The 14,893-nt window shown below is 43.1% G+C and overlaps 1 protein-coding gene across 3 annotated transcripts in view; it reads left to right on the top strand.

The window, feature by feature from the left end:
* LOC122562281 (protein kinase C alpha type) overlaps positions 1 to 14,893 on the top strand; it is a 381,850-nt gene that overhangs the window by 314,869 nt on the left and 52,088 nt on the right. For all 3 annotated transcript variants that reach the window (XM_043715075.1, XM_043715073.1, XM_043715076.1), the window contains 3 exons: positions 8,654 to 8,745; positions 9,932 to 9,994; positions 12,132 to 12,270. In XM_043715075.1, coding sequence (XP_043571010.1) covers positions 8,654 to 8,745; positions 9,932 to 9,994; positions 12,132 to 12,270 — 294 coding nt within the window. The remainder of the gene's footprint in view (positions 1 to 8,653; positions 8,746 to 9,931; positions 9,995 to 12,131; positions 12,271 to 14,893) is intronic.

Below are 14,893 nucleotides of genomic sequence, written 5' to 3'. Positions count from 1 at the left end.
GGGGGGGGGGGGGGGCTCCAGAACAAGAGAGCATAAGTTTAGGGTGAGAGGGGAAAGATATAAAAGGGACCAAAGTGGCAACTTTCTCTCACAGAGAGTAGTGCATGTATGGAATGGGCTGCCAGAGGAAGTGGTGGAGGCTGGTACAATTACAGCATTTGAAAGGCATCTGAAAGGGTATATGAATAGGAAGGGTTTGGAGGGATATGGGTCAAGTGCTGGTAAATGGGACTAGATTTATCTAGGATATGTGGTCAGCGTGGATGAGTTGGACAGAAGACTCTGTTTCGGTGCTGTATGTCTCTATGAATCTGGAAACACTTGTCAGATTATACTTTACACAGAGCTTTGGAGCTCAGGAGCAGGCCATCTGGCCCCTCTGGTTCATACTGGTCCAAAAATGCCTTTTCCTGCCTTGATTCATCCAGAACTATTAACACCACCTTCTCTTCCTTTCTGTCATCTCGACTCGTTCAGTTTCTCCTGAAGTATATCATTCCTGCTTGCACATTCTAACCACTCTCTGAGTAAATAAAAACCTGAATTTCCTGCTGGATTTATTTGTGATTATCTTATTTATATTTTCTGTTTTAATTTTGGACACATCAGAATTGGCTGCAACACATCGTAAGGGTGCTATATAAATGTAAGCTTTTCTTTTTTGTTTTCCTTTGCTGTTTCTCAAACATCCTGGAGGGAAACAGTAACAAATACAGTAATAACTTTGAGAGTGACTTTAAAACAAAGTTAAAGTCTAAAAATGTTTGTTCACTTCACCTGTTGACAATCCATAACACATTGCCACGACAAATCTAATCTTGATAATTGCTTTTAAAAAGCCTGATTTGATATTGGAGATCATGCAGAGAAAATCAGAATTATTTGAGATGGCTTCATACCAACTTGTGAAAATTGAGCATTCACTCCTGATGTTAAGCACAAACTAGTCCCACTGCCTGGCGTGTGAGTCTGAAGTGATAGAGGAGATGAACATGCTGTTAGAAAGCTATGAGGTGGGGGAAGGGGAGGATGAATTTTCAAACCAAGTCTAGCAACAAGACAGTCACAAAATATTTCAGTGAGAAAAGAGTCAAAACTCCTTAAATAAAAATATATTCATAGTGTGTGGGTGTCACTGGGGGGCCAGCGTTTACTGCCTGTCTCTCGCTGACCTTCAAAAGGTGGTGGTGAGCTGCCTCCTTGAACCACGGTCGTCTGTTAGTTTAGGTGCATTCACATTGCCCTTAGGGGGGGAAATTCCATGATTCTGACCCAGTGACACTGAAGGGGCGGCGATATATTTCCAAGTCAGGATGGTGAGCGGCTCAGAGGAGATCTTGTAGATGGTTGTGTTCCCGTATATCTGCTGCCTTCTGGATGGAAGTAGTTTTGGGCTTGAAAGGTGCTGTCTAAAGATCTTTGGTGAAATCTTTCTGTGGTGCATCTTGTAGATTGTACATACCGTTGCTCCTGAGGATCGGCGGAAGAGGGAGAGAATGTTTGTGGATGTGGTGACAATCAAGCAGGAGCTGCTTTGTCCTGGATGGTGTCAAGCTTTTTGAGCTGCACCCATCCAGGCAAGCAGTGAATATTCCATCACACTCCTGACTTGTATGACATTTATATAATGACTTCCTCATCGTCGGAGCTGACGTGAAGTGTCGTCTGAACACGAAACGTTAGCTTGTTCTCTCTCCATGGATGTTGCCTGACCTGCTGTGATCTCCAACATTTTGTGTTTTCAGTACAGATTCTAGCATCTGCAGTAATTTGCCCCAGCTCATGTGTTTTGTAAAGGTTGTGGTAAGAGATAAGGTGACTATCCTCAACATCAAAGCAGCGTTTGATCAATGGAAGTCAATAGGAATTGAAATTGAAGCCGGTTGGAGCAGGAGGTGGGAGACATTTCTATTGCCTGAAGACATCAAGCACCAGGCAAGATGGTTATGGTTATCGAAAGGCAATTGTCTCAGCTACAGGGCATTACTGCAAGAGTTGCTCTTAGCAAAATATGCTGGACCTTTAACTGCTGCATCAATGACTAGCCCACTGTATAAAATCAGAGTTGGGGATGTTCAAAGCTGATTTCACAATGTTGCAACTCCTCAGATAATGAAACTGCCTGATCCCACGTGTAACAAGTACTTGATCATGGGTTGGCTAAATGGCAAGTTATATTTGTGCCAAACAAAAGCCGCATGATGACCATCTCCGATCAGAGATTCTAACCAGCTCCCTGTGACATTCTTTAACGTTGCCATCACAGAGTCTTCCATTATCAATATCCTGGGAGTTACCTTTGACCAGAAATAAACTGGATCTAAGGCACAAGTCAGGAATGTGACAGAATTCACTTGCCTGGATGTGTGCAACTCTTAACAACACTGTCAGTGTGCTGTTTTCTGATGAAATGTTCAATTCTGTCCCCTCAGATGGATGCGCAGAATGCTAAGACGATGAGAAGGGAGTACTCCCAGAGTTCTGATTGATACTCCTCTCACAGTCAATATCATGGAAACAAAATTAAAATCAAAAGAACTACAGATGCTGTAAATCAGAAACTGAGGAAGGGTCACCAGACCCAAAACATTAACTCTGATTTCTGTTCACAGATGCTGCCAGACTTGCTGAGCTTTTCCAGCAACTTTCTGTTTTTGTACCATCAAAACCAAACTACCTAGTCACTGATGTGCTGTTTGTGGGATGAGTCTGCTGTTTGCTGTATTTGTCTTTGTAGCAAGCTGTACTTCAGTAACTAAGGTGACTCAGACAGCATATTCCAAACCTACTTCAATGAATAAAAAGCCACCGAGAACACTAGGGCAGCAGGTAGATAGGAGCACCAGGGACTGAGTTCACCTCTGAACCACTCACTATCCTGACTTGGAAAAATATTGCTGTTCCTTAGTGTCGCTGGGTCACAACATGTACTGGTTCAAGAAGGCAGATTCACAAGGGCACCCACTGACAGGCAATAAATGTTGGCCAGCAATGCCCACATCCTATGAACAATTTTGTTAAAAAGCTTATTTTTAAAATCTAGCTCCAAATGTTGTAAAGTGTGAGATATTGGGTTCCAATCCAACTCCAGTCGATGGAGTGAAAATCATTGTCTGCTGCCTGTACATAGTGTCAGCGAGATAGGTTTGTCAAGTCTTAACCAGGAACCCCATAACACAAGGCCATTCTTAATGTAGCCCATGAATACGTTGTTCAACAGCATCTTAACACATGAATGGATTTGTTACGGCACGGGGTAGACCCCTCTGCTAATTTAAACTAGCAACACAGGAAAGACTTACTTCGTGCTGTAATTGTGAAAATTCAAGAGGCAAAGAACTATCCCAAAGTCAATATTTAAAGTACAAAAAAAATTAAGAACTTTATTCTTTAAGTCTAACGGAGAATATTATTTAACAACTATTTATAACTCCTTTCTCCAAATGTATCTTTTATCTCCCCCTCTACAATACTGGTCCAATAAAACCCCAGATTAAGATTTACAAAAAGTTCAAATTTCAAAACCAGCCAGTGGTCAAATCTTTGAATCTTCCTTTGTAGATTTGCTCTCCAGGTCAGTGTCGGTGTTTTTGTTATTGTGCACACTCCTTCTCCAGACAGGTACCTCTCAGAGAGTTCTGACTAGCAACCTACATCTGTTGGTATTTTGGCTGTTCTCTTCGCTACTCTTTAGCGTTCTGGGTAACTGTTCAGAACGTCTGATATTTATACCCCAAAACATCAGACCATTTCATTGGTTTTAAAAATGTCAAAATATTAAATTCAAACTTGATTGGAGTTTGGTATCTTGGGGCATAATTTAAACTGATTAGCCAAATTTGAATTTGTTTTTGTATCCTGGCAACCAAGCTAATATAGCTGTCTGACCAAATGTTCAGAACACTTGGTGCTGTGTCAGGTAGTTCTGCTAGCTTTTAACTCTCTTAAAGGTACAGTACCCAACATCTTCATAACAAATTGATCTAGCCTTTGAGGTTGGACAGAAATCTAAAATGAAAAAGTATCTTGTTCCTTGCCACTAACCCTTTAGCTAATTCTCAGTAGTGGAAAAAGAGAGACAGAAAAGTAAATTTGAGTACTGTGGTGATATTGTCATAGTTACCAGACTACATTATTCCAACTTTGGTAGCTCGAATGCAAATGCACTAATCAGGGTGCATCTCAGGGTGTTTATTATAGATTGTCTGGTGAAAACATAGAAGGTAGGAGGAGGCCATTCAGCCCGTCAAATCCCACTCCACCACTCAGCATGAGCATGGGTTGATCCTCCATGTCAACAGCATCTCCCCATACCCCATGACACCTATAGAAATCTATCTGTTTCTATCTTAAATATATTCTATATCTTGGCCTGCACAGTCTCCAGCTACAGAGATTTCCACAGCTTCACCACCCTCTGAGTGAAGAAATCTCTCCTCACCTCATTTTTAAACAGCTTTGCCCATGTTCTGAGACCATTACCCCTTGTTTTAAACAGCTTTTCCCATTTTCTGAGACTGTCACCCCTTGTTTTAAACCACCCTCAGCATTCAGCCTGTCCAACCCTGTCAGAATTGGGCACATTTCAATCAGATCCCCTCCCATTCTTCGAAACTCCAGTGAATACAAACCTAGAACACCCAATCACTTCTTATCCGACAAACATATCATCTCAGCTATTAGCCTGGTGAGGCTTTGCTGCACTCCTTCTGTGATAGATGTATCTTTTCTACAGTAAGGAGACCAAAATTGCACACAATACTCTAGGTATGGTCTCACCAAAGCCTTGAAATGTTAGTTGTCTACTTTGGACTCTCTGAGCAAACTGACCTATCTTTGTGCCAACACCAGCATTTAAAAATTGAAACGACCTGCAGTAGATGTGATGAATTCCATCATAATTAAGCTGTGTCATCCTTGCAGTGAGACAGTGTTGATCTGGTATTATTAACACCCAGTGGGTTGTGTCTTAATTTTGAGCTGAGTGTTAGGTTCAGCATTAATACAGAGTGTAGTGAAATGCAGCATAGCTTGAAAACGATTGTAGCAGATTGTCCCGATGTGTGAAACCACAGTTGGAGCAATGTGATGGAAAAACTAAACTGGATGTTGGGATTGTGTCAGAAAACAATAAACAGTAAAAGCTTACATTTGTAAAGCACCTTGCACATTCACAGGAGAATCCAGAAGAACTTCATAGCCTTTGAATTACTCTTCAATTGTGTTTGCTCTTGGGTAAATGAGGCAACCAACATTTTGCACAGCAGGAGTTCACAAATGGTGGAGGAAGGGTTGCAGATTAACACACAGGCCTGGGAGGGCTTTGCACAGTTGCCCTAGTCTGATATGAGGTCACTGTAACAAAAACCATACATAATTGCTGGATCAGATCAGTTGAATTATTGTATTTTCTCAGCCCCAGAAAGCAGTGGAGGCCAAGACATTGAATGTTTGCAAGAAGGAGTTAGATGTAGATCTTAGGGCTGAAGAGGTCAAAGGATATGGGGTGAAAGCAGGAACACGGGACTGTGTTGGGTGATAAGCTGCGATCATATTGAATGGTAGAGTAGGCTCGAGGGGCCAAATGGCCTGCTCTTCTCCCCCCCCCCCCCCCCCTGGATTGTGCTGGATTACTCAGTCTTAACCGGGCTGATTTGGAGATGCCGGTGTTGGACTGGGGTGGACAAAGTTAAAAATCACACAACACCAGGTTATAGTCCAACAGGTTTATTTGGAAGCACACGAGCTCAGCCACCTGATGAAGGAGCAGCGCTTCGAAAGCTAGTGCTTCCAAATAAACCTGTTGGACTATAACCTGGTGTTGTATGATTTTTAACTTTGTTAACCTGGCTGTGCTCACAAACAGCTTCAAATGAGCAACATACCTCGTGCCAGTTTCCTCCTCCTTCCCCCATATCTTCGCTTGTTATTTCTATCCAAGTAATTGTGTAATGTCGTCTAATGTTTCAATTGAACCTGTTTCCACTCCACTTCCTGGCAATGCATTCCATATCCTAACAACTCTCTGTGTGAAACATTTTTATCACACATCGCATTTTCTCCTTTTGAAAATTACTTTAAATCTATTCTGCCTTGTTCATGACCCCTTTACGATCAGGAATAATTTTTCCCTATCCAGCCTGTCCAGTCCACTCATGCTTTTGCAAATCTCTATCATCACCTCTCATGGTCTATAACCTTTCACCAGTCTGATGTGGGATACTGTATCAAATGCAAATCAAGAACACTGTTACCCTCATTGATACTTTCTGTTACCTCTTCAAAAAACTCTAGGATGTTAGTCAAGTGTGATTTCTTCTTCAGAAATCCATAACGAATCTTCCGAATTGACCCACTCTTTTCCAAATGAGACTAATTCTATCCCGAATAATTGTTTCCATAAGCTTTCCAACACTGAAGCAAACTGACTGGCCTTTAACTGCTGGGTTTAACCTGATCTTGGACAAGGCTTTAATGTTTGCAATTCTCCAGCCTTGTGGCCCTCTCTGCACTCTATCTGAATCCACTATTTATTTCTGCTTTGATTTAATTCAAATTCCCTCTGTTTCTCCAACCCTCTCCTTTATCAATCCTCGAGTCTCTCTGATTAAGGAGAGACCAACCGTAGCTCCATTGCCCTCCTCAGGTCTTTGTCAGCTCACCCTGGTGACCAAGTTCTGGAGACAGACCCTTTGGTCTGCAATACTGCAGACAGACCCAGGAGGCTGTGACCCTTCTGCCCTCTCTCTGTGTCCTGACCTGAAGTGGATTGATTTCCCAGCACAATGCAGAGGAAGACCTTCAGTTACCAGAACCTAACGAAATTCACTGAGGGCACAGAAATGCGGCATCACCTGCCAACAAACAACCCTGATCTTTCTTCAAACGTTCAAAAATCACTTGAATTTATAAAACCATGATGAACCCTTCATTTTGTAAGCACTTTAGTGCTCAGAAGCTCTCACCCTGTGTATAGTAACGTTCAGAATTTGAAGAGTTGTGAATTGGTTAAATCTGATTGTGTGCAGAAATAGGGCTGAGCCACTTGCATGGTCTACCGTAGATCACTCAGGACAGTGCAGGGGTCACTGTGGAGGAGTTCAGAGGGGACAAAATGAGGCAGTTAGCTGGAGAAGCAGACAGAGACTCTCTGTTAGGGAGTCCGACTGTCAACTGTGCTGATGAAACAATCAGCTTTGTGTCATGAAGATTTGGGTAAGACCTACTACATTGAATGGCTGTGCTTAGTGAGGGCTCAGGGAAGCCCTGGAAGCTAAGAGAAGGCCATATGCTGCTCATAATTCAGTACCACTGAGAGGGAGGGTTGAGAAGCCAAGAAGCTGTTCTTGCTGCACGCAACTGAATACAATTCCAGCTCGGAGAAAAACCCAAGACATGAGTGGCTGGGTGCAGCTTGCTATTGGTGACGAGCTGGAGAGGTTACTGAATGAGCACTGGAGTACAGTTTGAGAGTCCAGTGGAACATATGCCAGGAGAGGAGGATGATTAATGAGAACAGAAGGTGTCATTGAGGCAGTCTGTGGCAAAGCAGTTCTTAGCAAGGAATTTCAAGGCCAGATGCGACGAGAGTGAAGAAGCTTTGAGATGACTCACAATATCAATAACATTAGGGGGAAATTACTGAGAAATCTGCAGGAACTCTCTTGATCATATTTCTGATTTGAAATATGCTGGAGGATGTTTGATCAGATCTTTTACCCCTATTGACCACTTGTTGATTCTGGGTGTTAGTTATAACTTGTTATAGAATGTATCAAATTGTTCTGATGTTGTAAAGTATTGTTTTCTGCTCAAAACTGTGGAATCCTCTGGCTTTGCTTTCTTAGTAAGTCCCCTGGACCTCTCAGATTGCCTACTTTAAGGAAAAAATAAAAGTTACTAGTCCCTCATCAGATGGTGAGTGCAGTGTAGGATGGAACATAATTTGAGAGCTACACTGAACATATAGCACCCATGGGCTTCTTTCGAACAGTTCACAGCCTTCCCACAACTTTCCCACGTGTTTAGTTCCACAGACCACATTTGGAAAGGACAAGGAGAAGCAGGAGGTGAAAACCCACAGTCTTGCTCTGCTACAGGCTCCAAAGGTTGTTACTGACTGGCAAGCTGACCCTGTACCCAATACAGTCGAGCCTTGATTATCTGAACGAGACAGACAGGGAGTATTTTGTTCAGATAACTGATTGTTCGGATAACCGGAAACAAGCAGTGATTTATGAGTGCCGGTTATTGGTTATTTGGCAATGCACACCATAATGCGTTTAACCGAATGCTGAGTTGCCTAATGCTGTTTTTACGGGACCTTGAGATCTTGTTTGGATAATTCAAATTTCAGATAATTGAGGTCCGGATAATCAAGGTTGTACTGTAATCTCCTTTGGTTAACTCTAGCCACAGCCTTTTTTATACCTGAGCAGATTGCTGTTTTTCTGATTTCCTTTCAAATTCTTGTCCTGATTAACAACAGACACAACGCAGTATCTGACTCAGGCTAGTTTCTCTTCTGCAGTTCAAATTTGTGAGTATATTTAGTGGAAATGGTATTCTACAAATTCTACCAAATATTGCAATTTGATTGCAGCTGATTAGGGAGATTTTCTCCTGCTCATATAGCTCTTGCCTTCCATTTCAGGATCGCCTGTATTTTGTTATGGAATATGTAAACGGTGGGGACCTGATGTACCACATTCAGCAAGTTGGCAAGTTCAAGGAACCGCAGGCAGTGTAAGCACATCTCCCCATGATTTCCCTGATTCGAATCTTGCTGAGTTCTCACCATGTTTATGCTTCACTGTTCCAGTGTAATATTCGGTATTAACTCCAACGTCTATGTAGCCACACACTTCATGGCTGAGTGATGGGACATGAACTGCGTTTCCTCATGTACTCCAGTGTCCCTGGGTTGTTTCGGTCTGAATGACAAGGTCAGGAAACAGTGAGCTTTCTGACCCAGGAAGTAAACTTTATCCAGGGAAGAATGTACCGACCCATTTCTGCTCCTCAAAGTATTCGGTTATTGTAGGATCATAATAAGCTTCAGCTTCCCACCTAGTTTACCCCTCTCCACTCAATAATCCCCCTCAATTGTGGCTTTGCCCAGAAGCCTCTCCCATCTATCTATGCCACTCTCTCCCGTCAGGCAGAAGATACAGAAACACACACACACACACACACACACACACACACACACACACACACACACACACACAGTTCAAGATCAGCTTCTTCCCAGCTGTTATCCAACTGATGGACCTCTCTAATTTTAAACCTAATGTTGATCTTGCTTTCTGCACCTTCTGTGCAGCCATAACCCTGTCCACCTTGCCCTGTTGAAGCACCCTATGATCTTTATGTGCTTGGATGTTATGATCTGCCAAGAACTGCAGGCACAACATTTTTCACTGTACTCAGGTATATGTGACCACAGTAAATCAAATCAAAGCATTCACCCCTCCCCCGTCACTGACTCCTCATCCCCTAACCTATGCCATCTAACCCCCCCAGGAGAAAGGGAGGACTGCAGATGTTGGAGATCAGAGTCGAGAGTGTGGTGCTGGAAAAGCACAGCAGGTCAGGCAGCATCCGAGGAGCAGGAATGAGGCTTGTGGGCCGGGGGGTGAGAGATAAATGGGATTATCTCTCACCTAACCACGCCCCTCCCCCCTGCCTCCTCTCTCCCCATTTCAGTGTAAAATGTAAGGCTATCGTGTTTCATTGACCATCGTTGTATTTTCAGTACTTTATGAAGGCAGTTTAAAACCATTTAATACTTGCAAAATTAGACAAAAAACTTCCTCTAACTTCAAGTAGAATATTCTATGATGATCCATTTTGGTTGAAAGATTTGAAATTTAAAATGTGGAATATTTGGACATTTCATGGCTGATTGTTCCTGTTTTCTGTCTTCCAGGTTCTATGCAGCTGAGATCGCAGTGGGACTCTTCTTCCTACATAAGAAGGGGATTATTTATAGGTGAGAGAGCCAGAGTTTATTCAGAGATTATGATTACAAGCCTGTCCACAGTTTCTGCATGCACTGCCACAGGGTAATACGGTTTAAAATGCTGCAGCTTACTGTTCACTCAATAATATCAAACAATATCCATCACTCAGACCTGTTGCTTAGTGGGAAAATGGCAATAGATGAGAAAACAAAGGGTGGTATCGTGGTAACACTGGGCCAGGAGGTCTGGGTTCAAGTCCCCCCTGCTGCAGAAGTGTGTCATAACAGTTCTGAACAGGTTGATTAGGAAAATATCTAAAGGAAAGAGACAAGGTAAAAATAAGACAATATCCTGCTTTAAGGGAAAATATCCATCTGTGCAGGATTCCTCCTTTGATGCACTGCTTCCTGAGTTTGGGAATTTTGGGTGCAGCACAGTAACATTCTACAGTTGCTTGACTTGGTGGCTGCTGTTATAATGCCTGAAATTTAAATGGATTTCCTTTCAAGGGCGTAAGGAAGGGAACGAATACGAATAATTTTATTTTAATTGTGGCAAATGAAATGCGATCCACACGAATGTGAGGTGATGCACTTGGAAGGACAAGGAAAGCTAGGGAATACGTGAATAACAGTAAGACCTTGGGAAGCACTGAGTATCTGGCCTGCATTTTCACTGGCCCCTTAAGGTAATCGGACAGGCAGATAAAGTGGTAAAGAAGGCATATGGGACGGTTGTTCTTAATGAACTGAGGCATTGAGTTGAAGAGCAGGGAGGTTTGGCTGGAACAGTATAAAACATTGCTCAGACCACTGTTAGAGTATTGTGTGCAATTCTGGAATCTATATTATAGGAGGGATGTGATTACACTGGAGCGGGCGCAGAGGAAATTTCCCAGGATGTTGCCTGGGCCGGAGAGTTTCAGATTGGACAGACGAGTTGTTTTCCTTAGAGCAGAGGAGACTGAAGGGGAACATGTTTGAAATGCATCAAATTATGAAGGGCTTAGGTAGGATGGTCACAGAAAAGATTTCTCCACCTGGTGGAGGAATCAAGGAGTGGGGGGGGGAGGACAATGGATTTAAGGGAAGGTTTAGAGGGAATATGAGGAAAAGTATTTCACCCAAAGGGTGGGAGGAATCTGGAACTCATTGCCTATAATGGTGGGAGAGGTGGAACCCGTCATTATGTTGAAGAAGTGTTTAGATGTGCAAGTCATACAAGGCTTTGGGCCAAGTGCTGGAAAATACGGTTAGAATAGTTAGATGGTTGTTTCTGACCAGCAGAGATTCAATGGGGTGAAGGGCCATTTTCTGTGCTGTTGACCTCTATGATTCATGACTGATACAGAAAGCCCTAAGGAAAGGGAACAAATATTCACAATTTGCTTTGAGTTATCTCCCAGTAAAGGGCAGACATGTTGGAAGCTGACAGCATGTTTCCCACATCCTTCTTCCTGAAGCTAAAACACTTTGGTGACTCTGGTTTTGGATTAAGTTAAGGTGCAGGTGTTTTCCTTATTGAGTCTTAGGATATTGTGACCTCTCCATCAGTAGCTGTTAAATATAAAATGCCCATCACGTTAGTGTACAAAGATTAATTTCAGAAGGATTACTGAAACATTTACCCTCTCTAATGCACTCCTATGAAATCAGTTAACTGAGGCTCACATATTTTGCGATCTTACCGTCATTCCTATTTGGATCCCCTACCGAAGAAATATGAAAAAGATTAAATAATGAAGCTTTTTTTAGGAAAAAAACTTTATTTGTGGAAGCTGGACAGCTCTAAAATGCATTGTATGTTTAGGAACAACCACTTGACCATTTAGAGGACAGTAAAGTGTTAGCCAACTTGGTGCAGGACAGATGTCATGTGTCAACTAGACCAGAGGAGATGGTCACTGTCTGTTCTTAAAGAGCATTCTGAGAAGCAGTTTCATTTTTCCGAGCAGCTGTGAGGTTTATATTGACAGACAGACTGGTCTGAATGACTTCCTCCTGCATTCTAGGATTCCTTGTCTAGTTGAAGAAAATTGTTGTGACCAGTGTGTGATTTCAGAACACAAAATTCCTGGCGTTCACAGTCTCAGTGACTCTTGACAGTGGACTCGACCTCAGTTACATGAAGCTCAGAGTATTTCATCCACATTTAAATTGTTTGCAGAGACTTAAAGCTGGATAACGTGATGCTGGACGCCGAGGGACATATTAAAATTGCAGATTTCGGCATGTGCAAGGAGGGCATATTCGACAACGCCACAACGCGGACTTTTTGTGGGACGCCAGACTACATCGCACCGGAGGTAAGGCCAGAGCCAAGTCCTGGTTTATTAATATATCAGAATGCTGCTGAAACGTCATCAGAGCCCGATTTTTATAGACGTCAGATGTAGTTCATTCTTTCCAGGTCTCTTATCCCATTGTTAAGCACAAAAACAGAAATTGCTGGAAAAGCTCAGCAGGGTCTGTGGAGAGACATCAGAGTTAACATTTCAGATCGAGTGATGCTGATTTCTCTCTGCAGATCCTGCCAGACTTGCTGAGCTTTTCCAGCAATTTCTATTTTAGTCTCTGGTTTACAGCATCCGCAGTTCTTTTGATTTCTCTTAAACCATCTTTTAAGTCTCATTTGTGAAAATTGTTTTTTAGACCTCCAACAATTATTCTAATAAAAGACCATTCATCTTCAGTCCAGCTATTGAAAGTAAATTACAGCTTATTGTTACCAAGCCCTTAGTTCACACTGTGTCTCTGTCAGTAACTCAGGGAATTTACTCAGAGAAGCAAACCAGACTCAAATCCCACAAATGTAGATCAATGAATCAGTGAACTGTAGTCACAAATACAGTTTGTTGAGATTGACCAAGCCTGGAAACTAAATATTGTGGATTATACAGCCTAAAGGAGAAGCTAGTAAAATGGTGCAGCAGATGTTACCTCAGTCAGTAAGATGAAACCACTGCTGTAATAGAGTACAAATATAATGAAAGGTTGGGGGAGGGAAGGGGGGGTGCTCTTGTGGTGTAGTGGTAGTGTCTGTATTTCTGGACCAGGAGACCCAGGTTCAAGTCCCACCTACTCTGCAGCAGTATGATAACATCTGAACAGGTTGATTAGAAAGTACCTATGATGGAAGCTCAGGAAGCATTGAAACATTTTGGGTAGAATTATTAAATAGAAACAGGAGCTTTGTGTAGATCCCCCCCTCCCCCCAATGGTAGCCTGTACAAATGCTGAAGTCAGATGCATGTAAAGGCAGTGTGGTTTTTAGAGGGGACAGGGATTAATTTTCAGAAAGACTGGAATAAGCAGCCAAGTCAATCAGAAATGAAATTAATTTCAATCATGTATTCTGGATGGTTTTCTAAAGCAATAGGTATAATATTCTCCGTGTGAAAAATCTCCAAGTTTCAGGACTGTTTACAGGTCACGATCCTGCTGACTTGGAGCTGTGCCACGCTTTTACATGACGTGACCAGGTAAGGGCTCTGTGGCACAGTGGTAATGTCTCTACCTCTGGGCCAGGGCACCCAGAGGTTGTGTCATAGTATGTCTGAACAGGTTGATTAGGAAGTGGGCCCATCAGCTAGACCTGCCCTGGATTTGCTGCCCAGTAAAGGATGGGATGAGGAGGTTGGCCTGATCCTGCTGAGGGAGACGGACACAGCCAGCTGCTCCTGCACAGGGGCCCTCCAAATGAGGCCCAGTCACAGAGCTTTCATTAACTTGGAAGGCCTCCCCTACTGGAACATCTGCTGTCAGCTCTGCCATGCTGTAATAGCATCACACAATAACAGGAATATTCATTGTGCAGGGGAGGTCACTGTCCTTACCTCAATTAAAGCCACCTCCACTAGAATCCCAGGCTGTGCCTCCCAGTCTCAAATTTAAAAAGTGGGGGCTGGAAAAGCACAGCAGCATCTGAGGAGAAGGTGAGTCGATGTGGGAGTAAGGCCTGACCTTTGGCTGCGGGAGTGAGCCTGACGTCTGGCTGTGAGGGGGAATGAGCCTGAACTTTGGCTGTGGGGGGAGCGAGAGTGTGTTTCTCAGGTCTCCTGGCTGATTGTGTTACTGTGCATAGCTAAGGGCTAAATGTTCATTCACACGCCTTGACTTCCCACCTCCCATAGGGCACCGTCAAGAAGCTCAAGTTAGCTTTTAAAGTTAATAGACTTTGTTCAAGTTAGGGTTGCCATAATCTCAGAGGATCATAGGGTTGCTCTTTCGGTAGAGAGAGATGACTGCTGGTGCAGGCAAGGGGAGAGAGGTTGAATGTGCAGTGACATTAATTCCACACCAGGCTTTTCAATGTTGTGGGTGTATAAAACTTCAGAATGCCTCCCTTTGGCTCACGTAGTGATCTTGGTTAAAGAGGTATCAGTTTATTCACAACCCTGAGAAATACGGACCTCCATTGTACAATTACCACTGGTATTTCAGAGTTGAACAAACCTAGCCATACATCAAGAACATCTCTGAACTGACAGCCAGACTATTGCAACCACTATAACAGCACACAAACCAACAGCCACTCTCAGACATCAACTCACCAGAACGAAGGACCCGATACCCAGCTTGAGCAAAACTAATGTAGTGTACAAAATCCCATGCAAGGACTGCACATAACACTATATAGGACAAACAGGAAGACAGCTAACGATCCGCATCCACGAATATCAACTAGCCACGAAACAACACGACCAGCTATCCCTAGTAGCCAGGGATAGGCCACTATAAATGCCGGAGGAAACACCACAGAAGTGCTTCACAGGAGGCTCCCAAGCACTGAGGATGTCACCTGGACAGGGGACGAAACGTTTGCAACAAAAACTTCCAGCTCGGCGAACAGAACCACAGCAACGAGCACCCGAGCTACAAATCTTCTCACAAACTTTGAAAACCTAGTTCAGTCCTCAGAAACATCCT

This window comes from Chiloscyllium plagiosum, chromosome 24 (genome assembly GCF_004010195.1).
Source record: "Chiloscyllium plagiosum isolate BGI_BamShark_2017 chromosome 24, ASM401019v2, whole genome shotgun sequence".
In the NCBI taxonomy this organism is placed as follows: domain Eukaryota; kingdom Metazoa; phylum Chordata; class Chondrichthyes; order Orectolobiformes; family Hemiscylliidae; genus Chiloscyllium; species Chiloscyllium plagiosum.
The sequence above is the reverse complement of the archived record's forward strand: the minus strand, read 5'-3'. Positions and strand labels throughout refer to the sequence as shown.